The 24,489-nt window shown below is 34.8% G+C and overlaps 2 protein-coding genes across 4 annotated transcripts; both read left to right on the plus strand.

The window, feature by feature from the left end:
* Window positions 1-680: 680 nt before the first annotated feature.
* LOC132096778 (regulator of G-protein signaling 18-like) lies at window positions 681-11,882 on the plus strand. 3 transcript variants are annotated; one of them, XM_059502381.1, is made up of 7 exons: window positions 681-791; window positions 941-1,032; window positions 3,698-3,796; window positions 3,971-4,032; window positions 4,513-4,679; window positions 9,669-9,952; window positions 11,518-11,882. In XM_059502381.1, exons 2-6 carry the CDS (start codon window positions 980-982, stop codon window positions 9,912-9,914), a joined length of 627 nt encoding a protein of 208 aa, XP_059358364.1. In that variant the 5' UTR covers window positions 681-791; window positions 941-979; the 3' UTR covers window positions 9,915-9,952; window positions 11,518-11,882. The 3 variants fall into 3 exon arrangements, with proteins under 3 accessions (XP_059358364.1, XP_059358362.1, XP_059358363.1); XM_059502379.1 differs by lacking the exon at window positions 681-791 and having other exon boundaries at window positions 845-1,032; XM_059502380.1 differs by lacking the exons at window positions 681-791; window positions 11,518-11,882 and having other exon boundaries at window positions 845-1,032; window positions 9,669-9,954.
* Window positions 11,883-20,308: 8,426 nt separating this feature from the next.
* rgs1 (regulator of G protein signaling 1) lies at window positions 20,309-22,308 on the plus strand. The gene is made up of 3 exons (XM_059500969.1): window positions 20,309-20,916; window positions 21,517-21,683; window positions 22,059-22,308. Exons 1-3 carry the CDS (start codon window positions 20,769-20,771, stop codon window positions 22,233-22,235), a joined length of 492 nt encoding a protein of 163 aa, XP_059356952.1. The 5' UTR covers window positions 20,309-20,768; the 3' UTR covers window positions 22,236-22,308.
* The last annotated feature ends 2,181 nt before the right edge of the window (window positions 22,309-24,489 follow it).

The raw sequence follows: 24,489 nt of genomic DNA on the forward strand, positions 1-24,489 counted from the left end.
TTACATCCAAAGTAAATGTTTTTGTTTACATATGTCATGTTTATATATTAGATAAATTTATATGTAATGTAAATTATTTGAATATAAATGTATATGTACATGCATGTAAATACTTTCAAAATATATACTGTATGTTTATGTATCTATATATACATAATAAATATATACAAAACACACACAAATTATGTAAACAAAACATTTATATTGTATGCAATGTTTGACAGCACTGATTGATTGATTGATTGATTGATATTTCTAAACAATAAAAAACATTATATTTGTAGCATGATTGTTTAAGTATATGTCATTTGACAGTATGTTTAAGATGTGTAAAAGCAAAATAATATTTATAATACATATAAATGATTATAATTACACCACCTTGCATTCTAGTAATTAAATAAAATATTTGTTGAAGTTGCTTTGATGAATGCATGAATGAAATGTTTTTCTAAGAAAGGAAAATTATTTTGATTGTATTCAGACATCTATTATTAAGAGTTGAGATGATGAAGTCTGCTGATTTGTTTGAAATACTAACACTGTTTTTACAGGGGTCTACAGTCCTCCCTCTGCATACTTCAGAAACCTCTGACCACACGCTGGCAGCCCACCATCCTGTTGTTGTTTAGAAGGAAGTAGGACGTTAAGTAAAACTTTACTAAAGCATATTGCCTGAAAATACATTTGCTTTGAATTTTGCTAGCAGATGGATGTCCTACAGCAAGAAAACCCAGGCAGAGAGATATTACAGTAATCGGCGGGTAGTTTCCCTGACAGGAAGTTAACAGGTATGGGAAAAGACTTCTTAACATGCTTAGAACACAAATATGAGCTTCAGTGTTTGGTAGTTTACACTAGACCGAGGACCAGCAGTGTTGATGTGTGAGTGTCAACAAGAGGGAAGAGCATGAAGATTTTTGTGTTTCTGTTTCCTCAGTTAAACTTCTCTGCCCCCAAGGAGGAAGCATATCGCAAAATGCTCAGTGAGGAAGAGCTGCTCGCCTGCAGAATGAAAGATACCCAATTGAGGTACAGTTTTTTCCCCACACTTTTCTCATATTACCACCGAAAGCATTGGGGGGAGAGATGTTGTCTTGCATATTCACCCTCTGGGGCTTTTGAAGATTCTTTTAACAAGTGTATTGAAATTAAGTTGTGGTAGTTTTCTCTTCATTGTGTGTGACTTCCTTTATTTCTGGAGCTCTTTGTTGTGACAAAACACAAATCTATTTGCCTTTCATTTTGTAATGTCGCAGCTTTGGGATGTATTAAAGCAACCTTTCGTACGCTTAAATGAAAAAAGCCAAGAGAAGAAATCATTCTGCACCAGAGAACATAGATCAGTGTAAAATACACCTGCTTCACGTTAGACGTGTGAACCTGGTTTTATGAATATTTCTTGTATTAAGAATAATTGTAGTAGTATTTATCTCAGTGCTGATCCAGAGATATGTCTACATAATTTCTTTGCTGGGATAAAAACATTTTATAGTGAGAAGCAAAAGTACAACTATTGCTATAACTAGGAATGCAAGTAATACATTGAGAATTAAGTACATAAACAGTGTGTTTTACCAGAACTCTTATTTACCATGTTGGTTTATAGCTGTTGATCAGACAAACATTCGTGCTTCAGAACCTATAGCTAGCACTCTGTTAACACTTCCCCTTATAGCTGTCACGAACATTTGGTTTGGTGCCTGGTGGAAGTAACACATGTGGTGTCTGATTGTACCACACCAGAGACAGAAAGATAGACAGACGGACAGATCGATAGATGAACAGACAGACAGACAAACAGACAGAAAAACAGACAGATAGATAAAAAGACAGATAGACAGACAGACAGACAGACTGATAGATAGATAGATAGATAGATAGATAGATAGATAGATAGATAGATAGATAGATAGATAGATAGATAGATAGATAGATAGATAGATAGATAGATAGATAGATAGATAGATAGATAGACCGACAGACAGATAGATAGACAGACAGACAGACAGACAAACAGACAGATAGATAAAAAGACAGATAGACAGACAGACACAAACAGATAGATAGATAAAAAGACAGATAGACAGACAGACAGAGAAACAGATAGATAAAATACAGACGGATAAACAGACAGACAGACAGATAGATAGATAAAAATACAGATGGACAGATAGATAGATAGATAGATAGATAGATAGATAGATAGATAGATAGATAGATAGATAGATAGATAGATAGATAGATAGATAGATAGATAGATAGATAGATAGATAGATAGATAGATAGATAGATAGATAGATAGATAGCAATGATGCGCGGGTCAGTGTATAAACAACCCGCACCCGACCGACGTTTTCAACTAACCCGCCCGCAACTCGGACCGCAAAAAAAAAATAATAATATTGTACCCGACCCGCTTCTTGACCCGCATTTTTTAAAAGTAGTAAATGCCCATCGTAGCGTCATTGTGCCATAGACGTAGGGGTGCGGGGGGAGGGGAAGATGTTGGGGGGAGCGGAGAGCGCAGTTCTGAATATCACGCAGCACTAACTCATTCTGTGGGGTCACTCGCTCAACCCAGAATGGCTGGCTGGTTCGAAAATATGTGGAATAAGGGCTGCCTCCGACAATTTTCTTTTTCTAGTCGACTGGTAGTTGTTCATATAAGCCATTCATGGACAAATCACCCCTTTATATTAATTTAATAACTTAAATAGGCTATAGCCTACAGGATAATAAGCGTTATGACCGCACGCATAAAGCTTGCCACAAATTCAGTTCGATTACAAATGTGTCTAAATTAGCAAGGATTGTTTAGTAATTGTTAAGTAATAAACTGGTGTTTTTTTCTGTGTTGCTGCAAAGATGAAGTTGATGATGTGGACTCACCATGAATGCCAGAGAGAAATGCACATTTCATATGGATTACATAATCAGAGAGTAGCCTATTTATTTTGGTTTGAATATTTTCGTTTAAAAGTAGACATTTCAAGCTTTCTGTAATATATAGCCAATAAAGCTGACTTTCGGCGCCCTCCAGTTCACATGCAATGCAAGTGATTGTCGGCACCTCATTACATTGTCTGCTATATATTTGCTTCTTATTTATTAAATACGGGCAATTCATTGATAAAACATTGATCAAAATTAAGATACAATTTATACAATATGAAAATCTTTTTAAACAAGTTTTCTATAAAACAAAATTAATGAAGTCGTCAAAATCATGTTTTACCAAAAACAGCGCCGTTGCTCCCCAGTCTTCACCTTTTCTCTTGCCGCCTCCATCTCTACCTGCAGACTGAGCTCGTGCGTCATCTTCGCGCCAGTTATTCAGCCAATAAAGTGTAGCCTATGTATTTCAAATTGTGTCTAGTACTATATAAATTACAAAGGTTTAATTGGCATCTTTATTTCAAATGACCCTACCGACCGCGACCCGAATGTCATAAAAAATATTTTTGGATGACTCGTAACCGTGGGTAACCGCGGGTGTCCGCGGGTGACCACAGGCACCCACTCATTTTGGATCAGCCCGTGCATCACTGATAGATAGATAGATAGATAGATAGATAGATAGATAGATAGATAGATAGATAGATAGATAGATAGATAGATAGATAGATAGATAGATAGATAGATAGATAGATAGATTGATTGATTGATTGATTGATTGAGCTTTTTCTCTTTGCAGGAGTAAGGATAAAAAAGGTAGACTCAGTCTTCTTCTGGCGAGGTCTGGATCACATGAAAATGTCAGTCCTGAGAAGAAACCACCAGCTAAAACTAACCAGTAAGCCTTCAACATGTATAAACACTTATTCACTATTTATTTAAGAAATTGTGGACTGTTGTCAAAGTGTCACTGTTTAACACCAGTAGGACAATTCAGATAAAAATGACACCAGTCATAATGCAGCACCTTTCTAACACTTAAAGGCTTCACTGATTAATGTGATTTAAACAGCATCACGCCAGATGTGGCTCTGAGATGGGGTGATTCATTTGAGGAGCTGCTGAGTCACAAAGGTAGGATCTGTTCATCTTAGCAGTATAATGTAGCATACTGAATGTTTCTTAATTTCATACTGAGCTGAAGTGTGCATCCCATCACAACCTCAGGATGACAAAAACTGCTTGTGACTTAAGGGGGTTCAGTGTCTTTCATTTACTGGTAACACTTGTTCCAGTTGTTAACATTAGTTAAATAACATTAACAAATATTGATAAAAACTGTAACAAATGTAATTTAATATAAATTTATAGGACCTTATTTTAAAGTGTTACCAATTTACCATTATTCAAAGTTTTATTATTTTGGATCAGTTGGTAGTACTGCAACCAAGTTTGCATTGTATTATCATGGTAATGTGATGATATTTAGAACAATCTGTGTCAGTATGCAAAAGCATTGCAGGAATAATGCCTCACTTCCTGTTTGTTTTCTCGGTAGGTAAATGCGTCCAGGTTTTAATTTAGCAATTAATGTGACGTTGCATCTTGTTTCAGATGGGGTAGAAGTCTTCACACGGTTTCTGCGCTCTGAGTTCAGTGAGGAGAACATTGAGTTCTGGTTAGCCTGTGAAGACTTCAAGACCACTGGGTCTGCAACCAAACTGCAGTCTAAAGCCAAACAGATACACGCCATTTTCATCGATAAGGAAGCACCCAAAGAGGTACACACACATTTGCATTTGAACAGTAAGAACAGGGTAGATACCATTTGTAGTTTTGCACAAATGCATATGTGCAAAAATAGAAGCACCTGTTCTGTTGTGCATATCGCCCAGTAGACCGATTTTTGAAAATACCTTTCCATCAATGGGTTAGTTGACCCAAAAATTAAAATTAGGCTGTGTTTCACTAACCCCCGTGGCATCCTAGGTGTGTATGACTTTCTTCTTTCGGATGAATCCAGTCGGAGCTATATTAAAAATAGGTCTTTGATCTTTGCCACTCAGCATGTGTTGCATAAATCAGTCCAAAAGAAGTTAAACAGTATCTCACACAGCTCCTATGGGTGAAAAAAGGCCTCCTGTGGCAAATCGATGCAATTTGTAGAAAAATCAAATCCATATTCAGAACGAAATAGTCACTTTAATATAGCTTGCGGGCACTGTTGTAAATGGAAGTAGCTGATGACGTATGAGGTCAGCATTGCACATGCACCAGTGAGTCTCGTGAAAGCCAACAAAACAAAGTTTCCTTACCTTATTAAAGGAAAACCAGTCTCTTCTTGGCTTGGCAAAATCCTTGTTTTTTACTTCTAATTACTGAACATCACTTCTGAGCAGTGCATGCGCAAAGCTGATTTCATACGTCATGCTCCCGGAACTGCTTCTGTTTACACCATTGAATGCAACCTAGATTAAAGTGATTATTAAATTTTGAAAATGGATATTTTTCTTACAAAAACGCATCAATTCACCACAGAATGCCTTTGTTCAACCTCCGAGCCATGTGAGACACTTTTTTTTTGTATGGGTGATTTTCATTTAAGTTCTTTTGCACTGATGCATACAACACCTGCTGAGTGGCATTACGTAGCTTGAAAGATCAAAGACAATTTTTTATATAACTCTGACTGGATTCGTCTGAAAGAAGAGAGTCAAATACACATACAGTGTAGGATGCCACAGGGTGAGTAAAACACTGCCTAATTTTCATTTTTGGGTAAACTATCCCTTTAATCCTAGCGGACAAAAAAACTGTAGAAAATTCCAAACATTCTTCCTTCTGTGAAACACAAAAGGATCATTTTGAAAGAACATGCTGTTCACTCTTTTCCATAGGATTACAATAAATGGAAACTGAAGTGTTCAAACTTTAAAAAGGAGCCCATTCCCATTTTAAATCATAGGAATGGTCCATACAACTTGTTCTAAGTGCACTTTGTTCCAAGTCTTCTAAATGTTCATTGTTCAGTATGTGACTGAAATTTTTTAGTGATCTGAACCATGTAAAAAAAAAAAAGAAAGAAATTACATTATTCCAAATGAGGTGACGTTATTCCAATGACGTGATGTTATTTCAACGTTATAGCATTTTTGCCTTTGTTTATGCTCTGTAGACAGTATGTTGCAAATATAATAACTGCTGGATGAATTTGAAAAAGGAAGATTTAGATTTAAAATCTATAATTGAAATCTGCACAATTCAATGATTCGAACAAAGAAATTACTCATTGAGACCATTCAGCTTTAAATCTAGAAGCAGAAAAGTACATTTTTGTTGCAAGCAGTGTTGGGAGTAATGCATCACAAGTAATGAGAGTTACATAATCAGACTGCTTTTTTCAAGTAACTAGTAAAGTAATATATAACTTTTAAATTAACAAGAAAATATCAGAGTTATTATGCTGCAAAATGTGCAAAAAAAATTTTGGCAGCAGTGAAAGTTAGTAAAGCTAGTAAAGTTGAAAATGAAAATTAGGCTGTGTTTTACTCACCCTGTGGCATCCTATGTGTATATGACTTTCTTCTTTTAAAATTACAACAAATGGCTTTTAATTTTTCATTCTGATTTCCCATTTATTCACTGAAACCTCTAGTGTTGCTAGACGCAACGTAAATATGGTCATGTGACGATGACTATAATTAAATGTATAATGCAATATTGTTGACGAATAAAAATTAGACTAAATGTGGTTTACAAAATAAAAACTATGCTAAAATGGTCAACGAAATTGAGATGATGTTATAACGTTATTTTGTCTTGTTCAGTCGCGTTATTATTATTATTTTGCATAACGCAGGCAACATCACTTCCTCAAGCCCCACTCGCGGCATTATTTAGAACACAACAACAAACAAAGTTAAGTCGGACACAGAGAAAGGGACGAAGTGTGTACTTCTAACATATTTCGCTGGTAAAATAAATGTTGTAAATTCTAATCAGAGCATCTTCCGTGTCTGGAATGGATGAATCCTTGAGTCTATAAGGTTACTATAATATATAAAGAGAACCTTGTTTGAAATGGGTTTGGCTAACAGAAAATTTTGGTTTCGTCTATACTGCTAGGTACTTATACTAGGGGTGCACCGATCGAGATCGGCTGATCGTTAATGCGCATCTCGCCAGTAAAGCCGGTTCTGTAATCAGCGGTAAATTCCATCAGGTGCGTGATTTCACATAGAGCCGCTGTTACTACACAGAGCCGTTGTTAACTGTCTAGTTGTGCAAATAAACGCTGATGATGAACGTGGATTTGCGCATCTTCTCAGTTAACAATGGCTCTGCGTAGTACCAGCTGCTCTATGTGAAATCACGCACCTGATGGAGTTTACCGCTGATTACAGAACCGGCTTTACTGATGAGATGCGCATAACCATCGGCCGATCTCGATCGGTGCACCCCTAACTTATACTATATTGACTGGGTTAAATAGAATTGCATTACTAAAAAGAGACTAAAATACAGTTTTCATTGACTAAAACTAGATGAAAATAGTCATGGATAATTCTGACTAAAATAAGACTAAAATGCTCAGACTTTTAGTTGACTGAAACTTGACTAGACTAAAGAGAGTATGAACATGAACAAAACTAATAAAAACTAAAATGACAGCTTCACACAAACACTAGACTAAAACTAAATTAAAACAGGCCGCCAACAACGCTAGAAACCTCTCCTGTCCCATGTTGAGAGAAATTGGATGCATGGTGCAGAAGCACTTGCTGCAGCCTGAGGCTTATTAATTTGACTTTTGGTGTCAAAGGGCTTTTACTGTTGCCAAAAATATAACTTCTGGATTTTTTGTTTTTAAAAATAAATAAGCAAGCCCAGCCCAGGTGACAAAAGTAATGCAAAAGTAACACAATGCATTCATTTCCATAAAAAAGTAACACAATGAAGTAACTAAAGTAATGTATTACTTTTAAATTTACAATAAATTATTTAAGATTTATTAAGTTTCTAAAACATACAACTTGAGTTACAAGCAGTTTTGGGGGTAATGCATTACAAATAATGCGAGTTACGTAATCAGATTACTTTTTTCAAGTAACTAGCATTAATTACTTTTTATGGAGTAACATTGTAATGCATACTTATAAAAGCAACTTTTCCCAACACTGGTTCCAAGTATCCAGAATTTTTATTTTAACTAATTTTCAACACGTGTACAACCTGTTTATCGGACCCCACAACAAGTAAATGCAATCTGTTTTGAAAAGCCCCTTATTTCTGATGACGAATGGTGCTACGTTGCTGTGAGTGAAGCAGCACTTTGTGTAACCTCAGCGGGAGTCACATTAAAAAGAAACACGGCTCTGTTAAATGATATCTGTGGTGTAGTGCAGAGCTGCAACACCATCAGAGACCTGCCATTGTGTTTGTGCAGAGGCCATTGTCGGCCACCGGCCACATGACTGGTGGCAGATGTGACCGTGTGGTTTTCCTGCTTTTGGCTGCAAACTCCCCCTCAGCCACCCACACAGCTGAGAAAATAGACTCTAAAAAACTGAGAAGTGAAAATGAGGCAGTGGGGCACTCGCTCTAGTCTGACCAAAGTAAGAATGAATAAAACAACTAAGAATGAAAGGAAGCAATGCTGAAAATCAAGTTTATCTTATCACTGCTGGTAAAGGGAAACCTTGTAATTGTATCACTTGTATTTATTCTTAAGTAAGGAGCAATGCATGCATAGCAACTGCAAAATTGCTGTTCAACAGACATGTGTTAGTCTGATGTAATACTTTCAGAGAAGAAGTAGCAACTGTGGCCTGGACAGAGGGAGAATGAGACAGAGCAAGTGCTGTGGTCAGAAAAGATGTGTGTAAATAACAAATAAAACAGAAAAACAAACACTACAAATCAAATTGCTTTTATTTTATCATAATTTTCATAATACAAAATTTGCTATAAATTATATTAACAGCACAACAGTGTGAGTGAAAAGTCCAAATTAAAAAATGTACATGCATTTCAGAAAGTTTCTGTATTTGGTTTTGCCAGTACAAATTTGTACTATCTATTAATTTATTCACAAATAATAAAACGCAATTCATGCATACAAGGGCTTGAGGTTATAAAATCAGAAATGTTAATGTCTTACTGTATAACTGTTCTGATATTATGAAAAGGAAACATTTATTAAAAATTATTATGAATAATAATTAGTAATATTTGTAAAAAATATTTTTACTTTAAAAATATATTACATTATTATTGTTATTGTTGTTGTTGTTATTATTATAGAAAATAATGATTAAGATAATGTTATTACTTTTAGTTTGATGGTTACACCACATAACAGTTGAAACTAAAGTTTAAAAAGATTTAATTTTCTTTTTTGTACACAGGGCATCATGCGCTTTAATAGAAAACATTTTGACTGCATCTATAAGCTTTTGTACAAATGAGTTCAAATATCACTAATTTACTTAAATGCTGACTTGTCAGTACCATTTTACATTACAACTTTTGTTGTAAAAGTTTACAAAATACTAAAACTTTCGGTCTGGTCTCAGACTTTGACAGTTGATTTTTTTTTTTATGATCAGCAATATGGCGAAATCATAGTTGGATCACAAAAATTAACTTACAACATCATTTTTCATCTTGCATCATTTCAAGTATCTTGTCTTTCATTATACAGCACAGTTCCTGAAAACTGAATTTTTGTTGACGTCCTCACGCTTTACGTTTTGCTCTTTTCCCCTCAGATCAACATTGACCACTCAACCAAGGCCACCATTGAGAAGAACATCCTGAAGCCCAGTAGGTCCTGTTTTGATGTAGCACAAAATAAAATCTACAGCTTAATGAAAAGAGACTGCTACCCACGATTCCTCACCTCCGACATCTACTTGACCCTGACCAAGAGGGCAGGCCCACCTACTATGACCAGGAGAAGGTCCCGCTCCTTCGTTTTTAATGAACGTTCTGAAGGCACACCGGCTTGGTTGTAGATTTATACTGTAATGCTAGTTGTTTTATTGTATATTGTCAATAGCACAGAGGTGGGTAGTAACGAGTTACATTTACTTCGTTACATTTACTTGAGTAATTTTTTGGGGTAACGAATACTTTTCGGAGTATATTTAAAGATGGGTACTTTATACTCTTACTTGAGTAAATTTTTGGGGAAAAATCTGTACTTTTACTTCGTTACTGTGGGCGACTCTCCTCTCGTTACTTTATCTTAATGCAATAAATGTTATAAATGCTTCAGTTTGATCCAAACGCGCCGTCTACTTTTCTCTGGGCAATGAGCAATGCCCATTCGCGAATGATTCATTCTTTTGAGTCAATTCTGTTCAAAGGCTTGATCAAACCAATTGGCAAACGAGTGAATTGGTTCATGAATCAGTTTGAATGAGTCGTTCAGTTCCCTGCCGCACGCGCTAAGCGTCTGAAGTGGTTCACTCTGAGTTGTAACGTTTAAGAACAGAAAGAGCGTTGAAAACGTGGCTGGAACTGCACTGAATTGAAATCTGCAAAGGTTATTATTTGCTAGCGATGGAGATCCTTATTAGATGAACACCGCGTGTGCTGTCTACTGTTTAACAGGTAATAACTTGGGCTACATTCGATTACAGTACACGATACCACTGTGACATTAGTTTGTTGTACGTGTGTGGCTTATAACAGAGGGGAGTCAAGTTGAATGCAGCTTCCAAAAGACAAAAAATAGCCGATTAAGATTTTATTAATTTTAATACAATCACACTGGTGCAAGTACGTTCAGCGAGTCATATTATCAGCTGCTAAATTCAGATCTGTGATTGCTTGCTGGCGCTTAGCCAGAGATAGATGCGTTTATACAGCGCTGCGCATTATAACCAATCACACACGATTCTTTTGAGCTTATTAAAGCATTGGCCAATCAAAGGTGTTCCGATGAGTCATCGCTAAAATGCCGGTGCTTCCTTCACTCGCTCACTGACTGAATACCTCTTTCTGGCGAATTCTCTCGTCAGAAACAACAAAGTGCAGATGTGTGTACGAATATTTAATTAAGATATTGATTTCACAGTGTTAACAGTTTCAGTGATTTTAATGGGAGTTTCTGAGAGTGATTGAAATCTAGACTGTCAGTGAAAACTATCTTTAATAATGTAAATGTTATTTGCTCTCTTTCTGAACAATGAAAGATTAGTAGCAATATTTATATCACATTAACTTTCAATGTTAAATTCACATTTAATATAAAGTCAGTCGTATTAAAAATATGTTATGGCATGACACCTATATCTGTTACTTAAGTAAACAGACAGGGTTTTATAATAAATTACATAAATTGGAGTAAAGGCTGATGAAATATATACATTTATACACGCACACATACATTACATACATTTTATCTATATATCTAAATAAAAATAGGCTCAGTATATATGACCCAAAGTAACTAGTAACTAACTACTTGAGTAGATTTTTTATCCAATACTCTTTTACTCTTACTCAAGTAACTATTCAAGACTAGTACTTTTACTTTTACTTGAGTAAATATTTCTAGAAGTACTTTTACTTTTACTTGAGTACAGTTTTTGGGTACTCTACCCACCTCTGCAATAGCAATTGATCATGTGACTCCTCCTAGCTATTTATTAACATTAGATCCTGTGGGCTGGTATTTAAATACTAATCATTCTATCATGATTGTCAAACATTGGGTTCTGCTTGAAGGATTTCATGCCACGCTTAATTTAATCCACATGTTTAGAATGCCTAAACATTGTAAATAACTGTTTAATGATAAATGTCTGTATAATAAACTGTACATAATTGTCTTTTATTCTGGCCTACAGCTAATTGTAACAACGGCCAATATTGTGTCACTCTCAAAGACATTAAAGAGAGCAAAAATGTTGAAAGAGCTTTAGAAAATTGAAAAATAAAACCACATCTTTGAGGAAAAAATCTATATTTATGATGGAGTTTGATTGTGTAGCCAGATTTTACACAGTCTGTTCCAATAGAGCTGATAACATATTTTTGTTGGCCAGCATTGAAATTAGCATCACCCTGGTTCTCTCCAAAAAAAAAAGAAAAACAAAAAGAAGAAGAACAAAAACAGGATTTTTCCATTAGCTTTTGAAATATTGCAGAAAGTAAGCTCTGTGACCAACAGAGGTTCATGATTCTTACACATTTTGGTCATTATGATAATATTCACAAATTAATATTTTAAAGGAGTCATATTATGCCCTTTTACAAAATCTTGATTTGTTTTTTTGGTGAGTACTAGACTAGGTTTACCTAAAAAAAAAAAAAAATAGGCCTTATTTTTCACATACTGTATTTACATTATTGCAGCACCTGTCTCAAAAGTCCTATTTAGTTTCTGTTTCAATGTAACCCCTTCTTCTGAAATATGAAATTTACTCTGATTGGGTAGCTTGAGTTTCATCTACCCAGCTGTAAATATTAATATTGGTGTCAGTTTTGCCGTGCTGCTGCCTTCCGTAAAATGTGCAGCCCACAGATTAACAATAGGGTTATGATGTTCAGGATCGGTGTTAAAAAATCAATTTGGCCAAACAAAGTGGTTTTGGAATCAGGGCTGCCATTGTGACAACACGATACTAGAGCAGCACTCCTTCTTCTTCTCTAGCTTAGCTCAGCGTTACTCTCTAAAAAAGTTACTAATTACCTTATTTACTTTTCATGGAAGAGCTGTCAGTTACTTGTTTGAAAAATGTAAATGTAACAGTAATGTGTTACATTACTAGTTACTTGAAAAAAGTAATCTGATTATGTAACTCGACTTACCTGTGATGCGTTATCCCCACCACTGGTAGTCTTGCAGATCTTTTTATTCTCAAACAGCAACATGACATGAAGTCAAAAAACTAAAGTTGGGCATCCCTTTGATGGATTTTAAAGTGTAAATGCAGTAATCTAAAGCTAAACAAGAAAATATCTTGAGCTTATTTCAAGCGTTTAACCAAAAACCCATTCAAAACAAACAATAGGAAGTGCTAAATTGCCAAGTCATTTCCAGGTTTTGGCCTACAAAATTACATCATCCCTGCGACAGTTCATTTTAGTCAAGATCCTTGGCTCAAGTCTAGCGTGCAGTCAGTAGACAGACTGTGGGAGGTCCGCAGGTGCAGTGCTTGAGGCTGGCACAGTTTGTGCTATGCAAACATGGCTAACAGGTACTCAGTGTTTGCAATTTGTCGAGATTTCATCCCAGTGATGTATTCTTTTTTTCCCACAAATCATTTTCTCCAAGAGGGGCACATCTACCTCCTGATGCGAATCATTAGAGCTCATGTCAGGCTTCCAGCTGTCTTCAGTGAGACCCACGTCTGATCCACTGTCACCCTATCAAACCAGACTGCTAGTGTCTCACAGCAGACATCAATTATGCATGCGCAGACAGGCTACTGGAATGCATAATGTCTAACTTTGGGTGCCACCAAGCAGAACGCAGTCAGAGAAGGAATTAAAAATATTTTTTTCCAACATTTTACTCAGTTTCTGTTTGCAATGATATGATCCATAAAGCAAACCATTTACTTGAATAAGTGCATCATGGTCTCAAGTAAAAGGTGAATGCTGAGGTCAAATACTGCCAACCACATCTTGTGGGAAAACGTAACTATTTTACGAGGTGGTGATTTCGTATAAATCTGTATGATGCAAATTGTTTTATTTTTTAGCTCTGAGATTGTTAATCAATAGAGCGATAAACAAAATGCATTACCCATGATGCTGTAAAGAAAATACCACCAATCAGAGAGTAGAAGTAATTAAATGAGCACTGAGCTTCACCCACTCCTATCAAGCATATGTATACATATTTCACAATAAATTCCTAGGGGGAAATTAATGGAAAAAAAATACTTTTGGAACCAGTACTGCTGTAAAAGTGGGGAGGCACTAATGCACTTCATTTAAAACATACTATAGGGTTAGAATTAGGGTTTGGGTTTGGTTTAGGGTTAGTTGCATGAAATTATTCATAATTTACTGTTATTACTATAGTAAGTACATGCAACATGTAACAAGTGCACTGTAAATAAAGTGCTCTCATTCATACTTGTAGTGATGTACATCTAGGGATGTAAATTCCCCCAGTTTCCCCCATTAGAAGCTCAAGGATGCAGCCCATAAATCTTTAAGCCTTTAAGCGTTATCAATCTTAAAGTTAATCAGACTAACACCATCAAACCATAATGATCATAATTAGCCCTAAAATCGAGCATCTTGGTAGAACGATTATTTTAATAGCTATTAAAGTGAAAGAACTGGGGTTTCATGAATCATAAATGGATGTTGACTAATGAACTGTTTCGTGAGCTGTGTGAGATCGAGCAGAAATGTGTCATCATTACAAACACAGAAGACTGATTATCGCTCTGTACAGATGTACAGAAGATATCTTACACCGTAAGGTAACCAAAATGAACATATGCCCTATGTGACCATATGGAAACAACGCCTTCTGTGGTATAACTCTTGTTGTGGTAGAATGTAATACAGACAAGTATTAGGGTGACATGATCAAATGTTTTGTTGTGTTTAACACCCAACAGTGCTACTTTGAGATACAGTACACCAGATGTTTCTGCAAAAGCATTTGACCCTGACGGGAAAGAGAAGCTAATCTTAAAGGGATAGTTCACCAAAAATTAAAATACTGTTATTTACTAACCCTAATGTCATCCCAAACATGTATGACTTTTTTTGCAAAACACAGAATATATTTTAAAGAATGTTTTTTGTTCATACAATGAATGTCAATGGGGGCCAATGTTGTTTTGACCTCACTGACTTCCATTGTAGAAAAATAATTAATAAATGACAGATTTTTCATATTTTGGAAAAAAATTATATGATCTGAATAAATTGAAATATCCTCTCTGCATTGTGAAAAGAAAGATGATATATAAACTACCATCATCTTGCTAAGATACACAAATGACAAAATGTGAAAAGGATAATGGGTGGTTTTGCTGTCATCCAAGAGTGGACTAATAAACCCTTACAGCACATCAACTCTCCATGCCGCCATTATACAGCCATGGAGCAGAATCTAGTTAGTAATTGATATCTTTTAGCTGACACTCACAGAAAAACAACACAAGAAGTTGAAGCGTATCTTTGTGTGTCACCATAACCCGACTGATGGCTTGGCAGCAGAGGCGTCGTGCCCATTCGAAGTGAGGGGGCACGTGCCCCCTCAGATTTCTGAGCCAAGTGGATTTTAAATGCAGCTTCCAAACGAAAAAAAAAAAAATTGCAGAAAAAAAAAATTGTTCACTTGCTCGCTGACTGAAATATTTAGCGAATTCTCTCATCAGAAACAAAAAGTGCAGATGTGCGTACGAATGTAAGTAAGATATTCGTTTCATAATGTAAAGTGCTTCAGTGATTTTAATGGGAGTTTTTGAGAGTGCCTGAACTCTGGCTAGACTGAATGAAAATGTTTTTTGATAATGTAAATGTTCTTTACTCTCTGTAAAATGAAAGTGTTAAAATAAGTATCTTACAATATTGTTATTAAAATTTACATTAAAATATTTTATGGCATGATATGGCACATAAGTAAAAAGTCAGGTTTTTATGTGTAGTTAATAGATTACACTACATTTCCATATATTGATCAAATAGCAATCTATAAAGGTGCAAAACGCGTTTACCTACACATATTTGAGAAATGAGATATTTCCTGATATATTAAGCATGTTTGGAATTGTTTTGAATAAAAAGGAAAAAAAATAATAAAAAAATAAGCCTATATCAGTTATACAGTGCTTTCGTAGAATGACTTATACCCCCGACCCCCCCCCCCCCCCCCCCAAAAAATGTGCCCCCTCAAAAATCATGAATGCATGACGCCCCTGCTTGGCAGTATATGAAGATTTGACACTGACAACAGAAATGCATCCCTGTTGATGCTTGTAAGAGTGGTGGGGGTGTTTTGCACGTGGATGTTAAGTGTGCAGCAGGCCAGGAGGGACAGAGGTGAGAGGAAGTTCATTTAGGAACCACAGCTCCCCCTGCTGGATGATGGAGTTTGTACATTTTGACACTTGATGTGAGGGGGATAGTTCACCCAAAAATGACAATTCTGTCATCATTTACTCACCCTCCTCTTGTTCCAAACCTGTATGAGTTTCTTTCCTCTGAACACAAAAGAAGACATTTTGAAGAATGTTTCTAACTGAACAGTTGACAGTAGTCATTGACTTTAATTTTTTTTTTTTTCAGTACTATGGAAGTCAGTGACTACTTATTTGTTTGAAACTTACCAGCATTCTTCAAAATACCTTCTTTTTTTTTTCTTTTTTTTCAACAGCTAAAATGAGTTCATACATGTTTGGAACAACTTCAGGGTTAGTAAATGATTATATATAAATGAACATAAGTTTGTGTGGAGTATGATTTTTCTAATGGCTTTGAAAGTAGTCTCTTATTCTAACCAGGGGTCCATTTATTTATTTATTTATACACATTTACAGAAATACAGTAAAAACAGTAATATAGTTAATTTTAATTAAAATGTAAAATATTTTTTTTCTATTTTAATACATATTAAAATGTGTAATTTATTCCTGAAAGCTGAATTTACAAAAATATGCTATGTGTTTGTCGTTTGTAGAGTTTTTTTGTTTGTTTGTTGGATTTTGTTTTGTTTTGTTTCGGTTGTGTTTGTTTTTTTTTGTTTGTTTTTTGGACACAAGTGGTTCGCCTGTGCACATGTCGGGGTTAAAAAGTGCTGGTGTCATGAAGAACTGGTGTTTATTTGTTGGGTTGTGTTTTGTTTTATTTTGGTTATTTTGTGTTGTGTTGTGTTTTGTTTTGTTTCATTTTGTTTTGTTTTGTTTTGTTGTGCCTATGCACATTCTCGAGTGCTGGTGTCATAAAGAATTTGGTATTTGTTTTGTTTGGTTTTGTGTTTATTGGTTGTTTTTTTGTTTGTTTTTTTTTGTTGGTTTTTTGGTTGTGTTGTGTTTTGTTTTGTTTTGTTTGTTTTTTTTTGGACACAAGTGGTCCGCCTATGGGGTTAACATTCTTGAGTGCTGGTGTTTGTGGCGTGCACATGAATGTGTGACATCAGTGGTGAACAGCCAATCACGAGCCTTGCAACACAAACCAAGTTTGATTTACTTCTCGCGAGAGACCCAGCGACATTCAAAACTAAAGGTTAAAGGTTTTGCTAAAGGTTAAGGGATCGAAGAATATGACAAATATAAACGTCATATGAAAAATGAAGGAGGACAAATAAAATAATCTTTCAGTGCAGTTACAAGTGGAACTTGTTAACTTAGTTTATACATTTGAAAATATATAGTGATAGAGACTCGAACATGTAAGATCAGATTTTAAATTTTTTAATAGTGCAAACTTTTGATACTACAGCTTATTTATATTACATGATCTGTATACATTAATATGTATTTAAAATAAACGATTTATAATAACTGTTAAACTAAAATTGCTTGTGTGTAAAAGATAAATAATTATAATAATAATATGAATCACGATAATTATAAAATCATAAAATTTAATTGTCATTAATGCCAGACTTTTTTTTTTTTTTTTTGTAGCATTAGTGAACTTTAATTTGGAGCAAGATAAACTGGAGTGACTTTGTGTCAGACATGTGTCACTTCTCTCACATCTGATTGGTCCAACTTCAGTTTGAGATCTCTAACCCAGAACATAAGCTGCCCCGGAGCAGGTTAGCCGTGGAGTGTAAGTTGCTAGGACAATGAATGCTGCTAAAAGCCAAGCCACTTACGTGGTACCTAAAACGCAGGATTGGTGCAAACTAACCTGAAACTTACCTGGCTAGCCAGCTAATCCACCTTCATGGTACAGCCCCCTAGTGTCATGAAAAATTTGGTGTTTTGTTTTGTTTTGTTTTGTTTTGTTTTGTTTTGTTTTGTTTTGTTTTTTGGACACAAGTGGTCCGCCTATGCGTATGTTGGGGTAAACGTTCTCGAGTGCTGGTGTCATGAAGAATTTGGTGGTGTCTGTTAAAACTAGTCTGTCTAGAACTTCAAAACAATCTGACTGGCTGTTAAACTGCTAAAATGTTAGTGTAAAACCAAAGCTATAGATACCAAAGTTACACACGTCTAGTTCATTATGTTTTTAGCTAGCTTATGTTATGCAATACCACTACTGTAGCCAATTAGCCTATTAGCTTAGCTTATCCCTTATGAAAATGTTCATATGCACATTTTAATGAATTTTTGTTTGATTGGGAATTACAAATGCCTACCCTCAGGACAGACTTAGTTAAATGGACAGATCAAACTTTTCACAATCCGGGGATGCTTCTCCAGGATCATTCAAGCCCAGCTTTATCACATATTACTAGCCAACTTTTTCAGTCTACTCTATGCCGGCACAGTTTGATTCATGGCAGACTTTTTATCTGGATTCTCCCAAAGAGAATTCTAAATATAGCCTGACAAAGGGAATGCCTAATCTTGCTGACTCTGTCAAACACAACAAACACAAAGACATCACACACATACACACACACAAGCTACCACAGGTGCAACAAACAAATCACACAGACAAATGAGTCAGTCTCCAGCAAGAATGTGTTCCCTTCGCAGCCCAGTGTGAACGTAATGATGGAAATTTTCTTGTGTTTCGCAGTGAACAAATAACTCTGATTTGACCTGGGTGTCCTCACCCTTGCCAGCTTTTTTGGAAACCAAATTCTCCTGGCCATGTGTAAGTCATTATGCATGCAAATCTGGCAAAGGATTTTCCATTGCTTCTGGAGATTTACATGGCCATTGACAGACTGAGACAATACTAATGGAGAGCTAGGAGGGGATCACGTAGAAACCTTTTTTTCACTGATGACAATCAGATAAAGGTGATTTGGTTGCACTCGTGGTTCTTTGTGATGACCAAAATCAGAAAAAGTGGTCAACAAGGTAGAAAAAAAGGATATCCAGTCAGGTTTCCCAACCTTCAGATCTAGTATTACCCATGAATCAAACCATAACCTGCAGTAGGAAGTTTAAATACCACTTTTCCACTGGCCACCCAAAACCGTCACACCAAATTTCCAATAGAAAGGACAATTATGGAACTGATTTCGGGCATCATCAGACAAAGATGACAATAGGAGAAGTAGTTGGACACGTAAGCCACATTTAAAACTAAGTATGCGTATGTCAACGTCAAAAGCAGAACAAGCACACTTCTGCATTATGAAGCATTATAAAGCATTATACAAAAATAAATTCAAGTGGATCATGGTTAGTACACCTGTTTGAACTTTAGTACATCCACTTAAATCACCTTGAAACCAGTTTGTTACAATTCATTGCAAAAATGGCAAGTTCTGTGAAAAGCTTCAGCATCATTTGTTTGCAGATGCTTCTTTGTTTTGGTGTTTTGTATCTAATGCAATGACTTTCTGACATGTGTAAGAACTTCTCAAGCATCCAAATAGTTTTTGGTATAAATATGATATTTGAGATATGCTACGTTTTCTTGCTTTTTTCATGGGAAATTATGGAAAATTAAATAGGAGGTACACCAGTATTCTGGTACCTTTGAAATGATTAGATAGTAAATAATAGGCAAATGCTTCAATTTAGGTCTATTTCAACCACCAGCTATTTGGTTATGGCAGGATTTCCATTCTGTGATTTCAATATTGTGGATATTTGTGGTGATGACCTAATGGAGACCTACCTGGACCATCACACAGACAGGTGTTGCTGAGGTACCAACCAGCTCTGGGACAGGATGCCCCAGCTGCGCGTGGGCAAGTTCAACACATGCACAAGTAGTATCTGAGCACATAAACTTATTCAAACATTAATCAATGTTTAAGGGAAATATTTATGGTTTACATCAATGAGTTCTTTTTGACGTCACTACTTTAGACAAAAAATGTTGTCGAAATTTTTATGGATTTATTCTTAGTAGCTCTCCAGGAAAACAAAAAAAAAGCCTTCTACTGAAACGCAGTTTTTTAGCATTGCTTGTGTTTACAAAATTGTAAAAAGAGTTATTTGGATCAATAGATCAGATCTGATATTATGCAAAACATTACTTATGAGAAATGTTTTACCTATTATTGTTGCACTAAAAGAGATAATTCACCTTCAATTGAAAATTTTGTCATCATTTACCCGTGTATTGTTTATAATATATAAGACTTTTTTACTTTCATGGAACATGAAGATATTTAGAAAATGTATTCAGTGTTTTGAATTTTAGCAACTGCATCACACCAACTAACACTTCTAAATAATTCAAGATTTTTCATTTAATTTTAGGTATTTTGTCAATTTATCAAAGTGATTTTCTGTTCATATGGTATATATTAAACGTCACATTTTTGTTTGTTTTTTCACAGATTTGCAAAGGAAAAAATATGATGTTACTTTTAAGCATCACTATTTAACTTGTGTTATCTCGTGACACAAAAAGTCATAAAGCAATGTTAAACAGTGGACTGATGAGCAGGCCATCACCTCAGCGCTGAAGATGTTTTCTTCATGACTTTACGGACTGAGGAGGTGACCCTGCCCAAAGTTTTGCATGCTGATTTCCATGTGTTCCATTCATGCCAGTAAATGTGTTTAGACCCACCAGAGCCACACAGAGTCAGAGAGTGAAGGAGACTCCATGCAGAGGACATCGCTGTCAGAGATGGCCATAAAGTGAGTCCCTGGTTTTTAATGGTTCCATCTGCATTCTTATTTTTGAAATGATATTAACGACTAATACACTTGAATCTACTGGTCACGAGGAATTTCAGATTATAAGGATTTAAATGGACAGGAATATTGTTGGCAGAATGCTATAGGATTCTGTAGTCAATGTATTTGAGATCTTTATCACAATCAGCTTCACCAGTGAAGGATCTCCATGTAATTTTCAAGGGTAGATTTTGTTGCTTTTCTCAGGAACCTGTTGATGATGTGGACTCTTGGGGCGAGTCCATTGAGAAGCTTCTGTCCTGTAAAGGTAAGAAAATTCAGCTCTGAATATTCTCTGGTTAACAGTGGATAGAATATTGTGCACCATCCATTTAAGAAAGAAAAATCATATTAATTCTAAAGAATCTGACTAATTCATAAAGAAAAAAAGGCTTTTAATCAGCAACAAAATTTCAATAAATTATATATATATATATATATATATATATATATATATATAGGCTACATTAAATATTTCCATATATTAACATATTTTATAAATATTTATTTATTTATTTATTAGCCATATGTATTGAGAAAAATACAACATTGCTTATAGTCTGTTGAAAGCATAAGAAGATAAGATAAGATGTCTGGAGTTTGGCGTTTGGCATAATGCAAATAAATAAAGAGTTACTCTGTCAGTTTAACACTAGTCAAATAAGTTTGAATAAAAACAATGGTTCATGTTGAAGTGATGCATCTCAATCTCATTGCTGTATGTATAATGACATATCAAATATTGTATCTGCTTAACGTAAAGTATGTTCAAATATTAATTTTCAAATTTCAGTTTCAACATCTAAATTGGAGAAGTAACACTTAGTTATTTGTGATAATTAACTCTCATGATGGTGTCATGCTGCAGCGGGACAGATGGCTTTCCAGGACTTCCTAAAGTCGGAATACAGTGAGGAAAATATTCTGTTCTGGCTGGCATGTGAGGAATACAAAAAGATCACGAGCGCACCAGAGATGATCAGCAGGGCAAACCAAATCTACACTGAGTTTGTGCAAACGGAAGCACCCAGACAGGTGAATGACTGAAGTGTGCTCAGCTCCTGTAATGTCCTACTGAGAGAATCAATTATTTGGTCCTGCTGCTCAAAAGCTCATGAGAGAGCCCTTCAATGCCATTTTGCTTTCATCCTTGGGGGGTGCAGGCATTCAGCATTTGTAGACAGAACTCAGATATTAGTTCAGTCCCAATTTATCCACACACACACACACACACACAAATGCTAATAATAAAACTAAATAAATCATGGATTTTAATTGGTCTATTCACATTCTCAAATAATTTATAAACATTCTTGTACCTTTAGCCAAAACAAAATTTTAAAAGATTTTTTTATTTGTTTTATTTATTTATTTAGACAAAAAATAAAAATGTCTTGCACTTATTTTCAGGTCAATATTGATTCTGGGACTCGCACAAATATTACAAACAACATCTCGGAGCCAAACCTGAGCTCATTTGATACGGCACAGAAGATGATCTTCAGTCTAATGACGAGAGACTGCTATCCCAGGTTTCTGAAGTCTGACATCTACCAGTCCATTCTGCAAAAGCATGGAAAGAGTTGACTTCATAATGACTAATGATTAGTGTACATCAAGTTTAACTATTGCCAGTAAGTTTGTTTGTTTATTTTTATTTTTATTTTATTTTATTTTATTTTATTTTATTTTATTTTATTTTATTTTATTTTATTTTATTTTATTTTATTTTATTATTATATTATATTATATTTTATTATACCTTTTTAGTTTTGGACTTTTAATAGCTCATCAGTTTTTTATCTTGTTTTATGTTGCCATATAAAGATTTTTGAAAGAAAAACATGTTTACAGTGTCACAATAGGATTTATTCTGAATTGATATTCGGCTGTTGCCTTTTGTTTTATTTTTTCCTGCTCACAGAAAATTCGACCAATTAAATACACCTCATTTTAAATTATAACAGGAAAAAAAAATCATGCATCAAAAAATCATTCCATGTGGGATTAAAAGGATCTTTAATGGGCCTGAAGGAATTCAACATACTGTTGAGAAATCGAAAATAATATGAAAATGAGAATTTGAGTGCTGCTTTTTAACTTTAACTTGTACAGCCAATTCAACTACAGTCCATTCCTACAACAGTGCAACCTATCAGTCAGACATTTTTTCAAACAACTTATTATAATGATGATCATGATGATGATGTAGGTGTGCTTAGGTTTTCTTATGATTGATGTAATGACCATCAGGAGGAAATTTGTAAAATGATTTTAAAAGGCAAATTAAATATGGCCATTTTAATGTAGGAACATCCTGGATTGCTTATATAAAATGATGAACATATATATATATATATATATATATATATATATATATATATATATATATATATATATATATTTAAATAAATGAACATGAAACATGAAAAATTGTGTGAGCACTTTATATAAAATGTTTGTTGTTTGTTTTTTTGTTTTTTTTTTGTAGTTTGTGAACCATGAGTAAATGGCATACTGACACAATTAAATGCATAGATATTGAGAAACAGATCAATAGTCTGATTAATGGATATGAGTCCATTCTTGCCATTTAAGAACCACCAACTCAGGCAGAAAGAGAGAGAGAGAGAGAGAGAGAGAGAGAGAGTGCATCTGTTAAAGTGACCAACTTAAATTAGGAGAAGTTTTATCTTAAATAGGTTATACCACAATAATAAACCATCATGCATAGCATTAATAATGCCACAGAAGAAAAAGAAAAGAAAATCTGAATAGGCTTTGCATCTGTTAAAAAATATATATTGATTATTTCACAGATTTAATTCAGAAAACAATTTGGAAATTTGTTTGAGCTCCTGGATATCTACTTGCTAATTAGCTCAACTAAAACTCAAAACCTATACCACACTTCTAGAAGTTACATATCAGCCAGCCAATCAGCAAATGTGTAAAGTTACTTTCTTTTAGTGAATAACATACATCGGACTCATGTGCCCAGAATAGTTCCCTCATTCTGTAATCCCTATACTACATACTGAAGTGCACTATATAGGGGAAAAGTAAATACATTAGCCTACCTAATTCTGGAAAAGAATAAGGATAGCAAAAAGGATTACTTCGTAATGCGATAAATCTTATATATATATATATATATATATATATATATATATATATATATGTGTGTGTGTGTGTGTGTGTGTGTGTGTGTGTGTGTTTAATATAGGATATTTGATCATAATGATTCAAATATAAGGGATGGTTAAACTGTCTACAAGAATCAACACAGACAAGCATACATGTAAATGGCCTAGCCTATATTTAACATACAAACTATTATTTTCAAGCATTTATTATTTTATTTTTAACATATAAAAAATAACCTGTCCTATACATTAGGTTATATCTAACTTTTTAAATATGACTATTTTTATGGAACGTTTTTCTAGAAAAGACCATGAACTTATGAGGCTAGTGCAGTTCACTGATAGTTAATATTATAATAATAATAACATAGGCTATAATAATAGTAATTGATTTAAAACTATCAATGTAAAAATTAGTAGGAAAACTGGTAAATGCCAGAGAATTACCAGTGCGCTTTACTTTTTCCAATGTTTCCTTCAACCTTAAACAGAACCCCATTATGAAATGTGTATGCAGGTAAAACGCCGGTGAGAACTCAACATGAAAAATTCCATCAAATTAACAAGATACACTGGCCCATATTTTTATGGAATTTTCTTAAAGGAGCCTGCAGTCCTATTCGCGTTGCATTATGGGAAATATGACTTAAGTGTGTGTTCACGGATCCTCAAGGTCTAGGCTTATATTACCAGGA

The sequence above is a fragment of the Carassius carassius genome, chromosome 20 (genome assembly GCF_963082965.1).
Source record: "Carassius carassius chromosome 20, fCarCar2.1, whole genome shotgun sequence".
NCBI lineage: Eukaryota > Metazoa > Chordata > Actinopteri > Cypriniformes > Cyprinidae > Carassius > Carassius carassius.

Coding starts and splice junctions, on each gene's coding strand:
- LOC132096778 (XM_059502379.1), top strand. CDS start 911: ATGAAGATTTTTGTGTTTCTGTTTCCTCAGTTAAACTTCTCTGCCCCC. Junction 1,033..3,697: donor ATGAAAGATACCCAATTGAG/GTACAGTTTTTT, acceptor TTCTCTTTGCAG/GAGTAAGGATAAAAAAGGTA. Junction 4,680..9,668: donor ATAAGGAAGCACCCAAAGAG/GTACACACACAT, acceptor TTTTCCCCTCAG/ATCAACATTGACCACTCAAC.
- rgs1 (XM_059500969.1), top strand. CDS start 20,769: ATGTATTTGAGATCTTTATCACAATCAGCTTCACCAGTGAAGGATCTC. Junction 20,917..21,516: donor GAAGCTTCTGTCCTGTAAAG/GTAAGAAAATTC, acceptor GTCATGCTGCAG/CGGGACAGATGGCTTTCCAG. Junction 21,684..22,058: donor AAACGGAAGCACCCAGACAG/GTGAATGACTGA, acceptor ACTTATTTTCAG/GTCAATATTGATTCTGGGAC.